Source organism: Cydia strobilella, chromosome 7, assembly GCF_947568885.1.
Source record: "Cydia strobilella chromosome 7, ilCydStro3.1, whole genome shotgun sequence".
In the NCBI taxonomy this organism is placed as follows: domain Eukaryota; kingdom Metazoa; phylum Arthropoda; class Insecta; order Lepidoptera; family Tortricidae; genus Cydia; species Cydia strobilella.
In genome coordinates this window covers 2,933,385-2,952,395 of record NC_086047.1, presented here as the reverse complement: position 1 = coordinate 2,952,395, position 19,011 = coordinate 2,933,385, and the positions used below count along the sequence as shown (strand labels likewise).

The 19,011-nt window shown below is 37.1% G+C and overlaps 1 protein-coding gene across 1 annotated transcript; it reads right to left on the bottom strand.

Moving 5' to 3' along the window:
- Positions 1 to 3,866: 3,866 nt before the first annotated feature.
- LOC134742774 (uncharacterized) lies at positions 3,867 to 17,495 on the bottom strand. Its single transcript, XM_063675960.1, has 11 exons — positions 17,482 to 17,495; positions 16,904 to 17,041; positions 15,960 to 16,018; positions 14,822 to 14,963; positions 13,686 to 13,879; positions 12,507 to 12,618; positions 10,226 to 10,363; positions 9,497 to 9,555; positions 6,529 to 6,670; positions 5,752 to 5,945; positions 3,867 to 4,065 (listed from the first exon to the last, which is right to left on the bottom strand). The coding sequence occupies exons 2-11, from the start codon at positions 17,039 to 17,041 to the stop codon at positions 3,951 to 3,953; spliced, it is 1,293 nt and encodes a 430-aa protein (XP_063532030.1). The 5' UTR covers positions 17,482 to 17,495; the 3' UTR covers positions 3,867 to 3,950.
- Positions 17,496 to 19,011: the final 1,516 nt, after the last annotated feature.

The window sequence follows — 19,011 nt, the reverse complement described above, 5'->3', positions numbered from 1 at the left end:
ATGCAATTTCAAAACGCATCGTCCGAAATGTCAACATTGTCAACAAAAATTTTCTCACCGACTCCGACACGTAAAAATATACAACTTCCAGAGTTTTCTGTTATAATATCGTATTATAGTAAAAAAAAAATAGTGATTCCAGTGATGAAGATGATATAACGCCTGTGAATGTTGCACTTTCCTCGCTATAGTGAGGGGAAAAGTTTTGTGCATGTTACACACGGGTGCAAATGTATTTTACTTCTCGTGTGTTGAAACACTCGCTACGCTCAGGATTCTATTTTATAACTACTCGCTTCGCTCGTGGTTCAACTATAGAATCCTTTCGCTTCCTCGTGTTTCAATTCCACACTCGCGGGTAAAATACAACTTTGCACCCTTGTATAACAAATAACTATTTCTCTTAAGTATAACTGGGGCCCGTTTCTCAAACGCTTGTAACTTTTAATACAAACGGAATTTAGCGGAAGTCCCTTTCTAACAAAAGCTGACAAAAAGTTACAAGCTTTTGAGAAACGGGCCTCTATCATCGGTATTACCTTTGTTATAAGGTAGTGAATTGTCAATTCACAGTACGAACGATGGTAAAAGTACAAGTACGATGTGCTTAGGTATAACTGTGGTAGTAAAAAGGTCTAGTGTGTCGTCAAAGCAAAACATTGATTTTTACATAATTTATGTTTATCCTATGTAAAACAACAATGTTTAATGTAAAATGTTTGTAGTGTCTATTCTATACGAACCCGATATAGGTTTCACGGCACTTTTCTGTTTGATTTAATGTAAGATTTTAATATAGAATAAAAAAAAAGTTATGTACCTTGTTCGTTTGACTAAAATAAAATTTCGTTATAAAATACTAGATGAAGTTAAGCGATAAAACATGCGAGTTATAATATATGCAACCTGACATCGACCATTCCGAGAGTTTGCTCAATTCGAACATTACACCTACTCTGGCACGGCACAGCGACCTTGTCATTAGAAAAAGTCGGCAAATTCAAAAAATGTAGGCGCGAAGAGTTGACTTCCCATAGAAAATTTGAATATCGCACCTTTTACTACTGACAAATTGGGTGCGTTTCAGTTTAGTTAACTTTTCTGTGTGCTGGCGGTGCTCGGAGGAATAGCCGACCAAATTACGAAGTAAAGCCCATGTGGGATCTTTGAGTCTATTAAGATCACTACTTAATTGGTTAATTATTATAATTTTCTAATGGCAAGAATCGAAAGTTCACATAATAAGCTAAGCTGTATGTTACTAATTATGTATGGAGCTACTGAGTATATTTAAAATGTTTATTATCTATCTTTTATTTATATATAAAAGAGTCCTGTTTACTTCAGGGGTATACATTCATTCATACAGGCATTCTTCAGTGGGTTTATCTATTTAATTATGTATATCGCCTAGTAACCTTGATACGAGTTTTACTTAATTTCGGTCCAGGTTGATTTGTGTAAGATTTACTTTAACCCTTTACCTACGGGGACTTTGAACACCCAGTCACCGCTCAATACGGGCATGTATTGGCGAGAGTCAGCGGTTTGACATAATTTCACTTACTTGTAACTTTTGAAGTACTACAGCTACGTGCTTGAAATTTCACACACACATTAAGTATAATATGTTTAGTTAATAACTAATCACTTGGTGTATTTATATTCACTAATATTTCTTATTTCACGCTTAATATTAATCACTAAGAAATTGAAGAATTTTAAGTTACTATGAGCGAATTTCTCAAAATTAAGTTTTAAAGTATTAGTTTATTATATATGTAACACAACTAAATACTTGAATGATGATAATTATTGAAATATTGCAAAAAATCAATCACTTAAAATGTTGCATAGAAACAAATCTCTGCTACTGACGAAAAATAGTGATGTGCGCATATCGATACAACTGTCGATATTTTTGTAAGTACGGGATAGAAGCCCAGGAAGTTATGTTTTTAGTAAAAAAATATTATATTCCAATTTTGTAACTTGGACAAAAAAAAGTCAAAAAACTAAAAATAGCATTCAAAACACCCACACGTCTCACTCCTACAACAAGTCGATGAAATATCAAACAACACTAGGACCGCCATATTTAGTTCAATTATTTGCGCTTCTGCAGTACGGGTGTCAACCCCAGTTGACAGCAAAAAAGCGGTAATTTTAAAAATATTTTTATGTCAGAGCCATCTACCGAAACATTATACATATTTGACACTGACAGATCGGTATCGTATTACTGTGACATCTTGTAAGCATTGTTCTAATTCGGCTGTATGTTATTGTCATTAGTTAGTACCTATATACTAAAGTCCTCAATTACCTTTATCTGTAATATAGTTAAAATATTAACTTATTTATTGTTTTTAACTTTATTTTTATCGAATAAATTAATTTTTAAAAAGTTTCTCTGATACATACAACATATAAAATTAAATGGTTATTCACGATACGAGTGTATAATTTATTTATTTATTTAAACTTTATTGCACAGTAAAAGTTGTACAAAAGGCGAACTTAATGCCTGAAGGCATTCTCTACCAGTTAACCTTTGGGCCAAACAGAGATCAAACATAGTGATAGGTGCGGGAAATGCTTACACTAGGTGTAAGAGAAATTGAATACTAAATACAAATATTTACGCCAAATAACATAGTACTAATTCTAAACATAGGTACATACTGATATAATACACTTGCTTATATAAAAACCTGTTTTCAGATTATTATATTATTAACCCCTCTCCGATACCCGCTCATGCGGCGTCCGCCATTTTATTGAAAACTTGCCGCCTCGCGGCTGCCCATAAGTATTGCTTTGCCGCCCGTAATAACGTTTAGCCAGAAACTAAGGTAAAAGTATAAAATGTTAAGTTCCGCTATCCCCTACCTAATACCCAAATTTACCGGTTATCGTTATCGTTTGTTGCTGGGACCTCTACTTTTTAATATATTTGTTAACGACATCAATGATTGCCTTAACTTTTCTTATTTACTCTCTTTTGACATGAAAATCTATACTAAAGCAAATTCTACTCATGACGACCTTTCGCGCTTCTTATTGCCAGTTTAACAGATTGGAGCTTCACATCCAAACGTTTTACATCAACCTTCTCTAGACAGAGATGCATAATTCCAATTACATACGTGATTGAAGATCAACAGCTGCAAAGAGTTCACTCAATGAGAGATCTGGAAGTAATTCATGACTCTAAACCAGGGATCGAATACCGGTATATTTTTTATACAAATTAACCGGTATTCAATTTCGGTATATCGGTTGTTTATGTATATTTTTCCATTCCATTTAGGTGATCTGATAACTCATTGTCCTTACCTAAATACAATTCTAAAATATCAAACAAACTTTTCGAATGCTACGTGATATTTTGATTTTAAGTTATACCGGTAACGATCCGCTCTAAACTATTATTTGACACCCACATTAATGCTGAAATATCAAATGCCTCCAAACCACTAGGGTTTATCATGAGTAGCAACACTTCCCAACACTTCATCGAAGCTAAAATTAAAATTCTTTACTGTATATATGTTATGAGCTAACTTGAGTATGCTCCTAATATACTTATGTACAGTATCCTCTAGTAAAGTCTGCATGAAAACACTTTATTTATTTAAAAGTCAACAAATAACAACTGTCAATATGCGGAGTACCTACCTAAACTCCAGTCGTGAGTCTTAGCTGACGTACCTATACACATTATTTTTGGTGTAATAAATTTAATTTGATTTAGACAAGGAGAGTAAAATAGGTAATAAAATATATTTTGGTAAATTAATAATGTTATTTATTTGGGTTAAAATATGACATTTCTAGTCATATTTTAACCCGTTAAAAAAACGACCTTAAATATAAATAAATAAATAAAAAACATAAAATAGTCATGTTACGTAAAAACCACAACACTCCATTGGACCTATTTTAGCTTAAGCAAGTTTCGATTTAATAAAATGTGTTATATCCTCAAGACCTTTTGCGTTGCCCTTTTGAACGTATGGTCGTTTCTCTAGATCCTTTAGCCACGCCTGCGTTTTGGGGTATCTGTAAAATATAACATTATTAAATAAAAATAACAACCCAATGCAATGAATTGATTTTGATAAAACTAATATCTCTTATACCACCGCTAGAAAACCTTGTTTCAAATTAAAAAAAGGCAACCAAATAGGTTTACTCGTTTCAGAGATACGATGCCACAGATAGACACTAATTGAAAGTCTTTTCGGAATACTTTCTTTAAAAAAAAATTAAGGAAAAAAGGGATAAATTTACGCTTCCGGTAGGAATTTGTAGTATCGCTCGCAGATTTATGTATCTGCTTGATAAAAAACTTGAACTTTGAATTTTAACTATAGCATATTGGTAAGTTTAAACAAGCATTGCTCAAATTAAATACATAGGCGTCAATGTTTGCGGGAAGAAAATACAAAACCAACGGATAAGTATATTTTCTTAATTCTTCAACTGTCTAGTTCGAGATCATCGACACTAACAGGCCAATTTGAACGTACATTGATATCAGAATGACATCTAACTGACGTCATAGACATAGTATATACAAGTAGTATAGACGCGCCGCCGGGCGACCGGGGGTAAGAGAAAGAATATTCATATAAAATTTAGGCAGCATAGGATTTTTTCTCTTTCACTTATAAATTTCGGTATGTCGCCATCGCCTCCTACCTATGATGCCACCCGGTCGGTGATAAGGACTAAGCATGACACTATTTTCTCTTTCCTCTTATAGGAATCGCAATAAGACTATCTTTCTCTGTCAAAGAGTGCCAGGCCCTTGCACCATTAACTGATATCATATGCGCTTTAGGGGTATAGCACACTGCCGGCGCATGACTCGCATATTGTCGTTCCGAAGTGCGAAGCGGCGAATTCGCGTGCGGCAATGACGGTCCGGTGGTGCGATTTTCTTCGTATCTTCGTCCAAACCTGCGATGCGCGACAAATCACGTCTGTCTAGGTACAAAAATCCGTACGATTCTATGGAGCTTGGTGTTGCATACCCTGCGGCGCGTTTCGCATCTTCGTCCGAAAGCACGAACCGCCGTGCGATTCGCACCTTCGCACGGAGAGACCGAGACAATTTTCTCTTATAACTATACCTGACACTAAGTATTACTTAAGCGTGCTAATCACACTGACACTTCAACTTCACAAGTTGTGATTAACAACTATGTAGGATGTAGGTAAGTACGAGTTTTATAAACAAGGTATTTGGGTACGTAAGTTACACTTTGAATATTTCATCTTTTGCACTGTATCTTGGTTGACGTGATCTGGTCCGCCCTGTTGACCCCTTTGTTTTGCTGCTGCGACGCACACAGCATTTTTATATGTATGGAACGGTATTTTAATGTTTTTATGCCTTTCTATTTAAATTTTGTAAAAAATTGTGTTTCTCTTGTCTGATTTTGTATTATCTGTTTCTTTGTCATTTTATTACCTACTTGTATTTTCTGTGTGTATTGTGGCAAATATATAAACGGATTATCTATCTATCTTATACCGTGCAATTTTAGCATACAAATAGAGGTTCTACTACTAAGTTGAAAATCGCAGCACCGGACGTCGTTCCGAAGTGCGAAGCAGTGTGCGATGCCCTTTAGGCAGGCACCTAGTGACATCTACCTACAGTTGGAGTATTACACTTCTTAAATGTGAATTTTTAAAACACATTAAATTTATTTCTAAGCTTTGAAGCACATAACTTACTTTTGAGCGTTGAGCTCCAGAAGTATAAGAAGGCTAGTGACCGTCGCGTACGCTGCGATGTCGGCGATGGTGATATTATCACCAGCCAGATACTTGGTCCGGGACAGGAACTCCTCAATGAAGCCGTACGCCTCCTCCACGGCGTCTAGGTTCTTTTGAGGCATCTCCTTGATTCCTTCCATGAATATGGGGTACTGCGGAAAAAGTATCATTGATTTTATGTATCCCATTATTTCACGGAAGATTCTGGAATTGAACCACCATATTAGTGAGTGGTTCTTTCTATCAGATAGTCGCGGTTAGTGCCACTGGACCTACATTACTTATGTTTTATAGTTAACTAGGTGATTTCCGTGATAAAAACTATCCTGTCTCACCCCAGAATTTAAACTATCTTCTTCATACATCATTTCAACTAAATTAGTTTAACTGTTTAAGCGTGAAGAGATAGACTGGGTTTACTAATGTATTGCCAAAAATCGTTTCCCAAAGTATTACTTCCCAAACTATTTTACGCAAATTATCATTTGGCAAAATTTCATTTCGCAAATTTTCATAATCCAACCTAACCTAACCCAACCTAGTACGTCATTTTCATTTCGCAAGTATGGGGTTGGGAAATAAAATGGTTGCGAAGTAAAAAACTTGCTAAAATTTCATTTGGGAAATGAAACTGATGCCATAAGTTTGTTGGGAAATGAAATTTGGCGAAAAATAATTTGGCTAAATGGCGGTATCCCGATAGACTGACAAACAGAGTTACTTTGTTTTAAATACCGTTATATTTCGCAGTCTCGGGAACAAAATGGTGCTGTTGAAGAAGAGTTTTTGGTTGACGAGAGCCCTTTGCTTGGTGTCTTTCGGGTAGAAGGATTCTTGCTTGCCGTATACATCGGCGAGGTACATCAAAGCGGCATGGCTGAAACGAGTCAGGAGTTTAAAATGAGATTATTCACCACACCAGCTCGTAAAAGCTATCTTTATTTGTCATAAATTGATGAGAGAATTGCTTTTTTCCACAAGAGTGGAAAAGTGATTGGGTGCAAATTTTGAGTTGTATCCTCATATTGAATTGAGTTTTAAGTGATGATTTATTTTATTTTTATTATATTTATTTGGAAAGTAAACAAAAATAAGTGAGCAGGAGATGAGTTTACAAATACACATTAAGGACATTCACTTATTTCCTAAACAGCTCTCACTAAAACATGTAATGGAAATATACTACACTTAAGGATGACTCACGTTAGACCGGGCCGTGTCCGGGCCGGAGCATCCGGCGCTTACTTTTCTATGACATGACAGGTGATCACGTGATGCTTTCCATAGAAAACGAAGCACCGGAAGCTCCGGCCCGGACACGGCCCGGTCTAACGTGAGTCATCCTTTAAACTACTCTTAGGGTACTAAATACAGTTACCAATTTACTGACTGATGGTGCTAAGCTCACCAAACAAAATTATGATTACTAAAGGAGAAAGAGCCAAAGTAAAGAAAAAATAAATAAAAATAAACAAAGCAGTAACGACTAACAAGACTATTTTACAATAATAGTTACTATGTAGGTATTATGCCTATGTTTACTTATGCATTTAGACTATGTAGGTAGATCTCTTATTGACTATCCATTGCCAATTTCAGTACTTTTTTCTTGAATTGCAGTTTACTAAGAGAACTTATTGTACTCATCACAAATACGGTGCAAAGGTGCGCGAGCGCCAGCGTGGCTTGAGGATAGCTTTATTTCGAATATTAAGTATTCATTTGGATTTGATTTGTAATGTTTTAGTTAGTATTTTCCTCACGTTAATGCCTAGATGTACCTATGTACCAAATAATCAAGTAGTTATAGAAAATGGTAATAGCATAAGGTACTTCACGTTCCAAGGCATGTGACGTAATGGAATATTATTTTAACAGTAGCACCATTAAGAGGGGGCGTAAAGCCAGGACGACGGAAGATATGGCCATCGCGCAAGTTTTTACCTTTTATTTCAATTTATGTGTTTATTTTATGTTATGTCTGACAGCAACTGAAAATAAATATAAATTAGACATGATTTTTATCGAGCCAACTTTAACCTTTTAAGGTTTTGGTTGAAGTCTACTCTTGCAAATATAATCTATAGTGTAGTGTCCCTAGGACACCCAGAAATTTAGGATTAGAGTTACTACGGGACTTGGCTCTAACACGCATTAAGTACCACTCCTCGCAACGCCCAGTAAGCACCTGCGTTAGTTGTGACGTATGCGCCAGAGACAAGATATAGCAACACTACATATAGTTTCCGTGTGATTTTTTATGACATTTGCCCTTGATTAAAACGTATATTAATTTAATAAAACTACCTATAATTTTGTGTTACCCTCCTCTTAACTGTAATTGCACAATCGTAACGTAATAATAGGCAATTGTCGCGCCAAGGTGACTCTACCTATTTAGTATTACATGATGGTTGACCGCATCACATCTATAAAAATATCAACTTGATGGCCTACCGCGAATACCGAAGTTCGCAAATTGCGGGCATCTTTCTCTTTTACTCCAATTAAGCAATTCTATACACGATAACGTATCACGATTTGGTAATTAGTTTGAAGGTTGACGAAGCCTGTTGAAGATTTTATTGATGTATTATTTTGTGACGAAGCCTGTAGCTGATTGTGAGTTTGTGTTCACCTGACGAAGCCTGCGTTGCGGATATAAAATTATGGTCCCTGAATAAAATATTAGTTTAAATGTGCCTCTGGGTCAAAAACTTTTTTAAGGTTGTGCGTCTTTCATGTGGGCATCATAAAATAAACTTTCTCCTTATGTATATGCATGTTAAAACCATGTGGTGGCGAGACACTGTCGGTCGTACCTATTAACATTAAATTAAGATAATATTAGTAAAGTGACTACTGTAAAGGGTATGATGATGGTCGTTCTTGTCTACGTGACAGCGTGATAAAATGATGTCCGTCTCTTTCAAACCCGCGGTGTTAAAAAGTGACGGTTATTTTACCATGTGGATTAAGCGATCCATAAATCGGTGTGTGGGCTGCGTAAACTGTTAAAAATTTGCGAAACGTATGTCTCAAATCATGGCCTTAAATATATAGGTAACACATCCAAGAGCCAGTTCATGGTGTTTGAGTGCGGTCGCAAGAAGTCAATGGATGTTCCTGCTATTTGCCTCAATGGTACCCCCATAGATAGAGTGGACCATTTTAAGTACTTAGGCCATGTGATCGCGACCGACCTCAAAGACGACATGGATATGGAAAGGGAACGAAAGGCCCTGTCGGTCCGGGCGAATATGATCGCCCGCAGATTTGCAAGGTGCTCTAAAGAGCTGAAAGTCACACTGTTTAGGGCGTTTTGCACTTCCCTCTACACCTGCAATACGCAACGGGCATACAGGGCTCTTAGGGTCCAGTACAATAATGCGTTCCGGGTGCTGATGGGGCTGCCTCGGTTCTGTAGCGCATCGGGGATGTTCGCGACGGCTCGCGTGGAATGTTTCTATAGTACCATGCGTGCACGCGCAGCATCCCTGGTGCGCCGGGTGCGTGGCAGTCCCAACAGCATCCTACGAATGATAGCCGACAGGGTAGACTGTCCCTACTTGTCGCACTGTGAGGGATTGCCTTAGTTTGTAAGTTCTACTAATAAAAATATGTGTCCATGTGTTACACGTAATAAAAATATTCATTCATTCATTCATTCATTCATTCATAACACGCCTGTGCTTCGACATACCTGTCGTGTATCACCAAACTGCCGTCTTCCAGAACAGGAATGGTGTGTAATGGATTTTTCTGGAATAAATATATATAAAAATGTAACTTCAGTGTTAAAGTAACTTCAAAAAACTGACGTCATATTTTATTTAATTGGGGGTAGAGGGTTGTTTTATAATTTAATAGACAAGTGTCAGGTATAAGTATAGTTTAAGTATATTAAAATATTGTACAATATTCGAGTATTGGTCCTATGTGCAAAGAGCGTGGTGCTCGAAAAACTAAAAGCGATGGTGAAACTCGACAACTAAAGAATAATATTTAAAAACCGTTGCCCAGTCGTATATAAATTGATTCCAATATTGACTTTTTGTTTATTACGATAAGGTAGAAGATCAAACGCAAAGAAGCCATCTTTTCAAACATAATCTAAAGATAATTTTGTACTATCTGACAGTTTTCTAATAATTAATTGTTCCTTTGCCGCCAAGAAGGCGCCACACTATCGCACAAACAGCTAATAGCGAACGACCGTTGTTGTAAGTTTTTAATTTCAACCTTGTAGTGTATTAAATTGGGATGAAATTCGATTATTTGAGAAAGCAATGAAACAAAATAAATGCTACTATATTTGGTTTATGAAAGGTTCTAATTAGATTTAAACGGAGTGCACATGCTGAGTAGGCTGAGATAGACGAAGACCATTGTTTTTGGCTGATATAATGACGATGAGACATTTGACCCTTACCTTCAAAAATTCGGGTTTTAAATGTTCCCCCTCCAAAAGGTTGACGTCGATCAGCTCAACGGGAACGTTGAAGAGCTCACATGCTACCATGCACGCCCTAGCCGGGGGGCTCGGGTCCAATTTGTACAACTTGACCATCTAACAAAAAAAATAAAGTCTTGGAAAAATACATTATTAGTACTAGTTACATTTTTAGGCTTTGGCTATTTAAAATTAAAATTATTAGACTTGCGGACCGGTTATCCCTTGAAGTCGCGGACAACTAACGTCATTTGAATTTGGAATTTGATTAATTAAAATAAAATTAAAATTCCACTTGAAAGGTTATACAAAAATAAAAACAAACTGAGAACCTCTACAACACAGGTCATATGCCATTTTTATGCTCTTCATTAGCTGTTCCACTTCGCTGAATGCTGCTTTCCGAGAGCTAATTCATTAAAAATCATGTAATTACTTTATTGCCCCACGAAGCATATCAACCATAACATTGCAAATCTCATTCTAAGTATGTGTGTATATAAACATCAAATCAGTCAATCTGTCTTCGATAAATCACAAAAAAACAAAAATCCCGATTGATTGACAACCTAATTTTTCAATTAGAGTTTTGAATGATTCACGGTTAGTTTCACTAGACTTATATTGACCATATTATATTGAATATCGGGAGCTCACAAATAATACAAAAGGTAATCACGGTCTATATCCCGGTCAATATAAGTCTAATTTTTCAAGCCGGTTAAAAAGTAAATATTTATTGAAATACTCACGTTTGCTCGCTACCAGCGTCCGTCACCAAGTAACAGTCTGTGTCCAATGTTATTTATAGTCCGTTTGATAAATTGTTTCCATCTGAACAGAAAAGGTGTAACCGTTGGCAGTTTTACGACGCATACGCCATTATTGTTATTTTAACCGTGATAATACTTGTTGAACAACAATCGCGTATCTACATACGATAGTCATAGTGAGTTGCGATTAGTTAGTTTCCTGTTGGTGATAATTATTTTTTCTCTTAAGTATAGCAGGTGGTACTAAGAGCTAAACTCTTATCTATTATCGGTATTATCTTTGTAATAAGGTTGTGAATTGTCAATTAACACTACGGACGATGGTACAAGTACGAGTATTATGTACTTAGGTATAACTGTGGTAGTACAGATTAGAAGGTCTATCGTTTCGTCAAAGCAAAACATTCATTTTTGGGGTTCCGTACCCAAAGCAGGCGTGTCTCACTCCGTAATTTCGTCGCATCGCTACAAGTACCTGCGGCCGCCTCAATTTTGAGGGTTTGCCATAGTAATTGGAACGCACGCCCGCACGCGTTTGCGCCGCCTTGCGCGTAGTAGTCGCGTTTTGTTAGGGAGTGAATCTTCTGTACCTAGTACTATTATATATTCTGTGCTATTCTAAGATTCCGCTCTCCGTCTGTCTTTCCGTTTATCCGTCTGTCCGTCTGCCTGTCACCAGGCTGTATCTCATGAACCGTGATAGCTAGACAGTTGAAATTTTCACAGATGATGTATTTCTGTTGTCGCTATAACAACAAATGCTAAACACAGAATAAAATAAATATTTAAGTAGGAACCCCCTACAACAAACGTGATTTTTTTGGCGTTTTTTGCGTAATGGTACGGAACCCTTTGTGCGCGAGTCCGATTCGCACTTGGCCGGTTTTTACATAATTTATGTTTATCATAATATGATATTATGTATCATAACAATGTTTAATGTAAAATGTAACGTTCGAAACGTCAGGCCATAAATAAAAGTAAGTTCTTTACGCCATTAAGTCCTGTGTTAATTATAAATACCGCAATGCCACAAATCGCATGCAAATTATTGTATTAATAAATGGGGCCTAATTCAGTTTATTTTCTTGGCAAATTTACAACAAAAATATACCCCCTGCCGTTTCCATTGCAAGTGATGCTTTCGGTTTTCGGCATTTCACGTTGGATACTATGGACAGCATATTATGGAACAATACAATACAAATCCTCTTTATTGCACAACCTCAGAATAAATGTACATGAAAACACAAATAATACATGAAGATAGAGGTAAACAACAGGCAGCCTTATAGCGATCTCTTCCAGACAACCTTTGGAACAATTATTGTATAATAAACTTATACGAAATTTAGATGCGATTTAGGTAATGAGCGTAAAGAATTAATAGATATTGGTTGTATTTATAATATTATTTAATTTGAATTAAAATAAAAACATAACTATCATATTATGCAAAACACACAACACTCCATTGGATCTGTTTAACCAAGTTTGGATTTAAGAAACAGTTTATACACCTCAGCACCTTTTGCGTTGCCCTTTTGAACGTAAGGTTGTTTTTCTAGATCTTTTAACCACGCTTGCGTTTTAGGGTATCTGTAAAAGACAATAAAAATGAAGTTTTGCTATTCTTGGGAACATCAGAATTTATTATTAAGGCACAGTTATGCATTAAAGGGATTTAGGGTAGCTACGTAGTTTTGCCAACTGGAAGCGCTGGTGGCCTAGCGGTAAGAGCGTGCGACTTTCAATCCGGAGGTCGCGGGTTCAAACCCCGGCTCGTACCAATGAGTTTTTCGGAACTTATGTACGAAATATCATTTGATATTTACAAGTCGCTTTTCGGTGAAGGAAAACATCGTGAGGAAAACCGGACTGATCCTAACAAGGCCTAGCTCACCCTCTGGGTTTGAAGGTCTGATGGCAGTCGCTTTCGTAAAAACTAGTGCCTACGTCGATTCTTAGGATTAGTTGTCAAGCGGACCCCAGGCTCCCAGGAGCCGTGGCAAAATGCCGGGATAACGCGAGGAAGAAGAAGACGTAGTTTTGCCAACTTTAATGTCACTGAATTGTTGAGGGCGGCAGGGGGATCTAACCTGGTACAGCAGATCTCATTGGCCATTCAGAGCATTCGTGATAGGTATTTTATAAGTAGATAGGTATAACTTAAATTATTATTCATAAAATTACGAAGCCTGTTGCGGATATCATTATTGTCTTGTTTAGGACATAGCACGTTGCTGATTTGCATTTGTAGCGTCCTGACAAAGCCTACGTCGTGATTATCTTACATATAAACTGCCGGCCTAGCCAAGGTGAAAATCGCTATCGCTTCGACAACGAAACGCTTTGTGTCTCTCTATCACTCTTCCATATTGGTGCGACAGTGACAGTGGCGGTTCGATCCCTACGGAGCGTAAGCGATTGCCATGTTGGCTACGCGGCCTGGATTCTCTTTAAGGTTTTGTTTTGGTCATTTAATAAATTCCAAAATATGTTCTATTGATTTGATAACAGGTTTTTTTTATGAATAAAGGATCGACCACACCGCTGTTTAAAAACGGTGACGGTACCGTAAAGATTACGGCACGTCACTGCGATTCAGCACCGTCACCGTTTTTTAACATCGGTGTGGCCGAACCTTAAGGATGTGGTATACTTACTTTTGAGCGTTGAGCTCCTTCATTACAACAAGGCCAGTGACAGTAGCGTACGCTGAAATGTCGGCAATGGTGATATTATCACTAGCCAGATACTTGGTCCGGGACAGGAACTCCTCAATGAAGCCGTACGCCTCCTCGATGGCGTCGAGGTTCTTTTGAGGGATCTCCGTTATTCCTTCCTTAAATAGGGGGTACTGCGGAAGAAGTAACATTGATTTTAAGTTGTTCTTTCGATCCATATTTCTTTTTCATTTCTTTTTATTTTTTTATATTACCCTTTTGCGCAAAAAAAATGTCTTATATTTTTAGGATTCCATACCCAAAGGGTAAAAAGTAAAAACGGGACCCTATTACTAAGACTCCACTGTCCGTCTGCATGTCTGTCACCATGAACCGTGTCATCTTGAACCGTGATAGCTAGACAGTTGCAATTTTCACATATGATATGTATTTCTGTTGCCGCTATAACAACAAATACTAAAAAGTACGGAACCCCCTCCCCCTCGGTACCCTCGGTGGGCGGGTCAAAACTTTTGTATTGTCTAGTTAAGTTGGTGTTGATCCTAAAATGACAGAGAATTAACATACTTAGATACAAACACTACGAGTCCTTACAATGCCTCATACTCGAAACATACCTATTTATAATTAGAGATTGTAGTGTCGTTAAAGTTTGTGACTGTTGATATATATATCAAATCAGCCAAAAGTTACCCAATGGATGATTAGATTGATAAGATATGATATCAGAGTACTCGGCAGAACTTGCGTTGTCCCGCGCGACTCCATGTCAAGCGCCACTACAAACATGGAGTCAGGCGTGACAACTATACCTAGGGCCCGTTTCTCAAGGGCGGATGTCACTTTTTGACAGCTTTTGTTAGAAACGGACTTCCACTTGTATTACAAGCTACAAGCTTTTGAGAAACGGGCCCCTGGTCTTACTTAGCGATCAGAATTAGGCATGATAAATATTTGTTGTGCAAAGGGACAAATTATATTGAATGTCGGGCAAACGGAAGATCCTAAAAGTCAACTAGGTATGTAAATTCGGCCAGCGGTTTAAACGTGAAAAGGTAGACTGACCAACAGACAGACACAGACAGTATATTAGTAGGGACGTAGAGGATATATACCGATATGTTTCGCAGCCTGATGTACAAAATGGTGCTGTTGAAGAGGAGTTTCTGGTTGACGAGAGCTCTCTGTTTAGGGTCCTTCGGATAGAAGGATTCTTGCTTGCCGTATACATCTGCGAGGTACATTAAAATGGCATGGCTGGAACAAAAGTCAGGAGTTAAAATGAGTTTTTGATAAAATTACAAAAAAAATAAAATTCTTTATAATTATCAGGTACCGTAGCTGAGATGAGAATCGTAAGTACAAAAGTCACGGAATTTGAAGGTTTGTCACTTTTGAACCTTAATTCAAAAGTGACATAATTTAAATTCTGTGACTGTAGGTAATAGGTACATCGACAAGAAAATCGAAAGGTAAAAAGTGGGATAACAGATGAAAAAAAAGTAAAATAGTCAATTGATCATTTCTAAACATCAATTTAATTTTAATTAAGGGGCTCCCCGCGGTTTTCATCGATATTTGAAAAGTTTTGAGCCGTTACTCTTACATTTGAACTACAGGTAGAATTATAAGACAAAGGGCTATCGGTTCTTTAATCTCCGGAGTTTGAACAAAATGAATACATACTTATTTTATTACGATTTTTTTAAACATTGTCTAAAAAACACTTTTTTCGTAACTCGATTGCTGTGAAGGAATTTTACATATACGAAATCTACATATTTGGGTTCATCTTTGACGTCTCTATAAACTGGTCAGAGGTCTTAATTTTAAACTAATTAACAAAAAAGTTACGGCCAGGCACAAAACCAGTTTTTTGGCCTAAAATTGTTCAACTTTGATGCGAAATATTTTGAAGATAATTAATTTAGAAGTAAATATGGGATACTATATTACTTAAAGCCGTTGCTGTTAATATGACAAGCTACAAAAAACATTAGAAAACTAAAGGATTCAGATCGAAGGTCATTGTTATGAATGTCTAGTTTATTGCGTTTTCTAAAAACGATTGTCACTTGGCTAGGTACATTAAATTTAACATTAGGTAAATTCGTCGTTGAGAATACCAAATCCGTTATGTGCTCAATTCTTGATTAACAAATAATTACCTAGCACCAAAATGCATAAGGTACCTAATTAGGACAACATATCAATTCAAAATTTTGTCAAACAGCTCCTGTGCTTTTTACATACCTGTCGCTTATAACCAAACTGCCGTCTTCCAGAACAGGTACGGTATGTAAAGGATTTTTCTGAAAAAAAAAATACGTATCGAAAGTTAATTTGATAAAACTGATTTAAAAAAAGGTATGTAACATTTACAAATTAATATAGTAAAATGGAATTTTTGTGCCAAGTGTGAGGTGGGATGGGAGAACTTATCGATGACTCCGACTCCCACTTCCGATCGCACTCGCACTTGGCCGGTTTTTTAAAGGATTTAACATTAAAGTACCTAATAAAAAACGGTAAAATATATTTTCTTTATTAATATTTTTATTAAGCCCAACCAAAAGAGACTGATGGAACGCTCATAGGGACCATCATTCATATAAAGATTATCTTGTATATCAAACATGATACCTATCTATTAATTTTGAAACAATTGTCCCATTGTAGATAAAAAACCGGTCAAGTGCGAGTCGGACTTGCCCACCGAGGGTTCCGTACTATTTACAGTTTTTACAGAACAGAAATACATCATCTGTAAAAATTTCAACTTTAGCTAGTATTACGGTTCATGAGATACTCGTACAGCCTGGTGACAGACAGACGGACAGACAGACGGACAGACAGACGGACAGACAGACGGACAGACAGACGGACAGACAGACGGACAGACAGACGGACAGACAGACGGACAGACAGACGGACAGACAGACGGACAGACAGACGGACAGACAGACGGACAGACAGACGGACAGACAGACGGACAGACATGCGGACAGACAGACGGACAGACAGACGGACAGACCGACGGACAGACAGACGGACAGACAGACAGACGTACAGACAGACGGACAGACAGACGTTTTTACCCTTTGGGTACGGAACCCTAAAAATGCCCCACTATCGCACACAGCCAAAGAAGGCTATGAATAGTCTTTTGGCTAACATGATGCTTATCTTACGCTTACCTTCAAGTATTCAGGTTTTAAATGTTCTCTCTCCGCAAAGTTAACATCAATCAGCTCAACGGGTACGTTGAAGAGCTCACATGCTACCATGCACGACCTCGCCGGTGGGCTCATGTCCAATTTGTACAACTTGACCATCTGAAAAAAAAAATAGTCCTAGGTTCGTAGATTATTAGTAAGTATTGCCATATTCTACAGCTGGCTTCTAAGTGGTGTTCTGCCTTTTCGCCGAATTTCTTCTATCCAAATTTTACTTTTCGCCGATGATTTACTATGACAACCAACGTTTGGCAAATGTTCATTATGATAACTTTTTACTTGATATAATTTTTCATCGTACGATGTTAACTTACAAAAATATTTTTTTTGGATTTGTATAGTAAGTAGATGCCAAAAACTTATTTGTAACCGTTAGGTTAGGAAATCATACAAATTATTGTGTTGTCGCTACGTGGCCTTTTGGCAAAACTTAATGCGAATATTGGTCACGATCCCGAAGTAACATTTGGCAGTTTTTTTTTATTTATTTTCGGCAATGATTTAGATAACCAAAAGTAAATATTTATTGAGATACTAACGTTTGTTCGCAACAAGCGCCCGTTACCAAATAACAATCTCTGTTCATTGTTATCTATATAATCCCATTGATAAGTTGTTTCTTATCTACCTGAACAAAGGGCGTAGCAATAGGCAGTGTTACGGCGCATACGCCATTATTGATATTTTAACCGTACCACGTAGCGTGTCTAATGTCTATGTACATACGATAGTCATAGTGACTTGCGGTTAGTTATTCGTATTATTTTCCTCTTACAGCAGATGGTACTAAGAACAACACTCTTATTATCATCGGTGGACCCTATGTCTTTGCAATAGGGTTACGTATTGTTAGTTAACAATACGAGCGATGGTACAAATATATATACTTATAGGTACAAAAGTGCGTGTGGTAGTACAGAGGCGTATGAGTAATTTTAAAACTTCTTATATGATTAATGTTATGATTTTTTTGTACTCGGCTGGTATAAGTAAGGTTTAAGTGTGGAAGTAGGTACCTATAATCTGGGGGCACGATAGTGCCCCCGCCAAGACGAGCAAAGCAAAGCGCAAGGGCACTCATTCTCCAATATGCTCTTCTGCGTTTACCTTATTTTAGCAAAAATACTCAACTAAAAAATAAAATAATATTATTTTACTGTTTTAGCGGACGGGAAGTTGTACGAAAATCCAAACCTTTTCGAAATCTTTCTAATGAGTCTAATCTCGATGTGTTTGTGTTTTTCAATCGATCCATTCTATCCTTTGGATACCTTCCGACCGCATCATGAGATTAGTTCTGTTAGCATATTATTGCCATTGTCATCAGAATGACGGGGAAGTGGTTCAAATTATAGTTTGAAGCACACATTTAAACATACTCGTAATAAATATACAAATATATGAAGTGTTGCTAAATAAAAGTTTGTATCTGATAAAAATAACACTGTCATTTTCGCATAGGTACCTATCGGTCTATATTTTATAATTTACTATATTTCACATCTATCCGCATCCGCATCGAGCCGCATTTTATATATAAGAAATCGCTCGTTACTATGAAGATGTAAAACGCATCGGGAAGTTGAAAGCATGCGGCTCGGCAGATAGATGTGATTCCACCCTTAGTCTAAGTGTTGAACACAACTGTTTGGGTTGTAAAAAAAAACTGTTACTCACCAAGTCCCAGTCTCTGACGTTAAACTATGCTTCAAAGGCCTAAACGACACCTTATTCCTTCATAAACAAGCCTTTTTGTACCTAAGCAAGTTTAATATGTTCTGCACTCTCTGGCCGCCACTAACAGTTTATGTGAGTACATTAACGCGAACTAGCCACGGTACAAGTTTTCTCATTTGTTACAATGACCACTACATCTGTACGGAACTTCTGTTCGGACATTAGTAACACACCCCACATTAGATAATATGAGGTAATCTGAAATGCTTTATTTCTGTGTTTTATCTGCTATGTTTTATAAAGGTCACTTGGTAGTTTTTGTCGAAGATTGTAAAACGTCGTAGGTATTCGTATCGTCGAAGTAGGTATGACCAATATATGAATAGATATTA

What these genes read in the sequence shown, in the direction of transcription:
- LOC134742774 (XM_063675960.1), bottom strand. Translation starts at nt 17,041, where the DNA reads ATGGTCAAGTTGTACAAATTGGACATGAGCCCACCGGCGAGGTCGTGC. An exon ending in TAAAACCTGAATACTTGAAG is followed by an intron (nt 16,019 to 16,903) that starts GTAAGCGTAAGA and finishes TTTTTTTTTCAG; the next exon opens with AAAAATCCTTTACATACCGT. An exon ending in AAGGAGCTCAACGCTCAAAA is followed by an intron (nt 12,619 to 13,685) that starts GTAAGTATACCA and finishes TGTCTTTTACAG; the next exon opens with ATACCCTAAAACGCAAGCGT.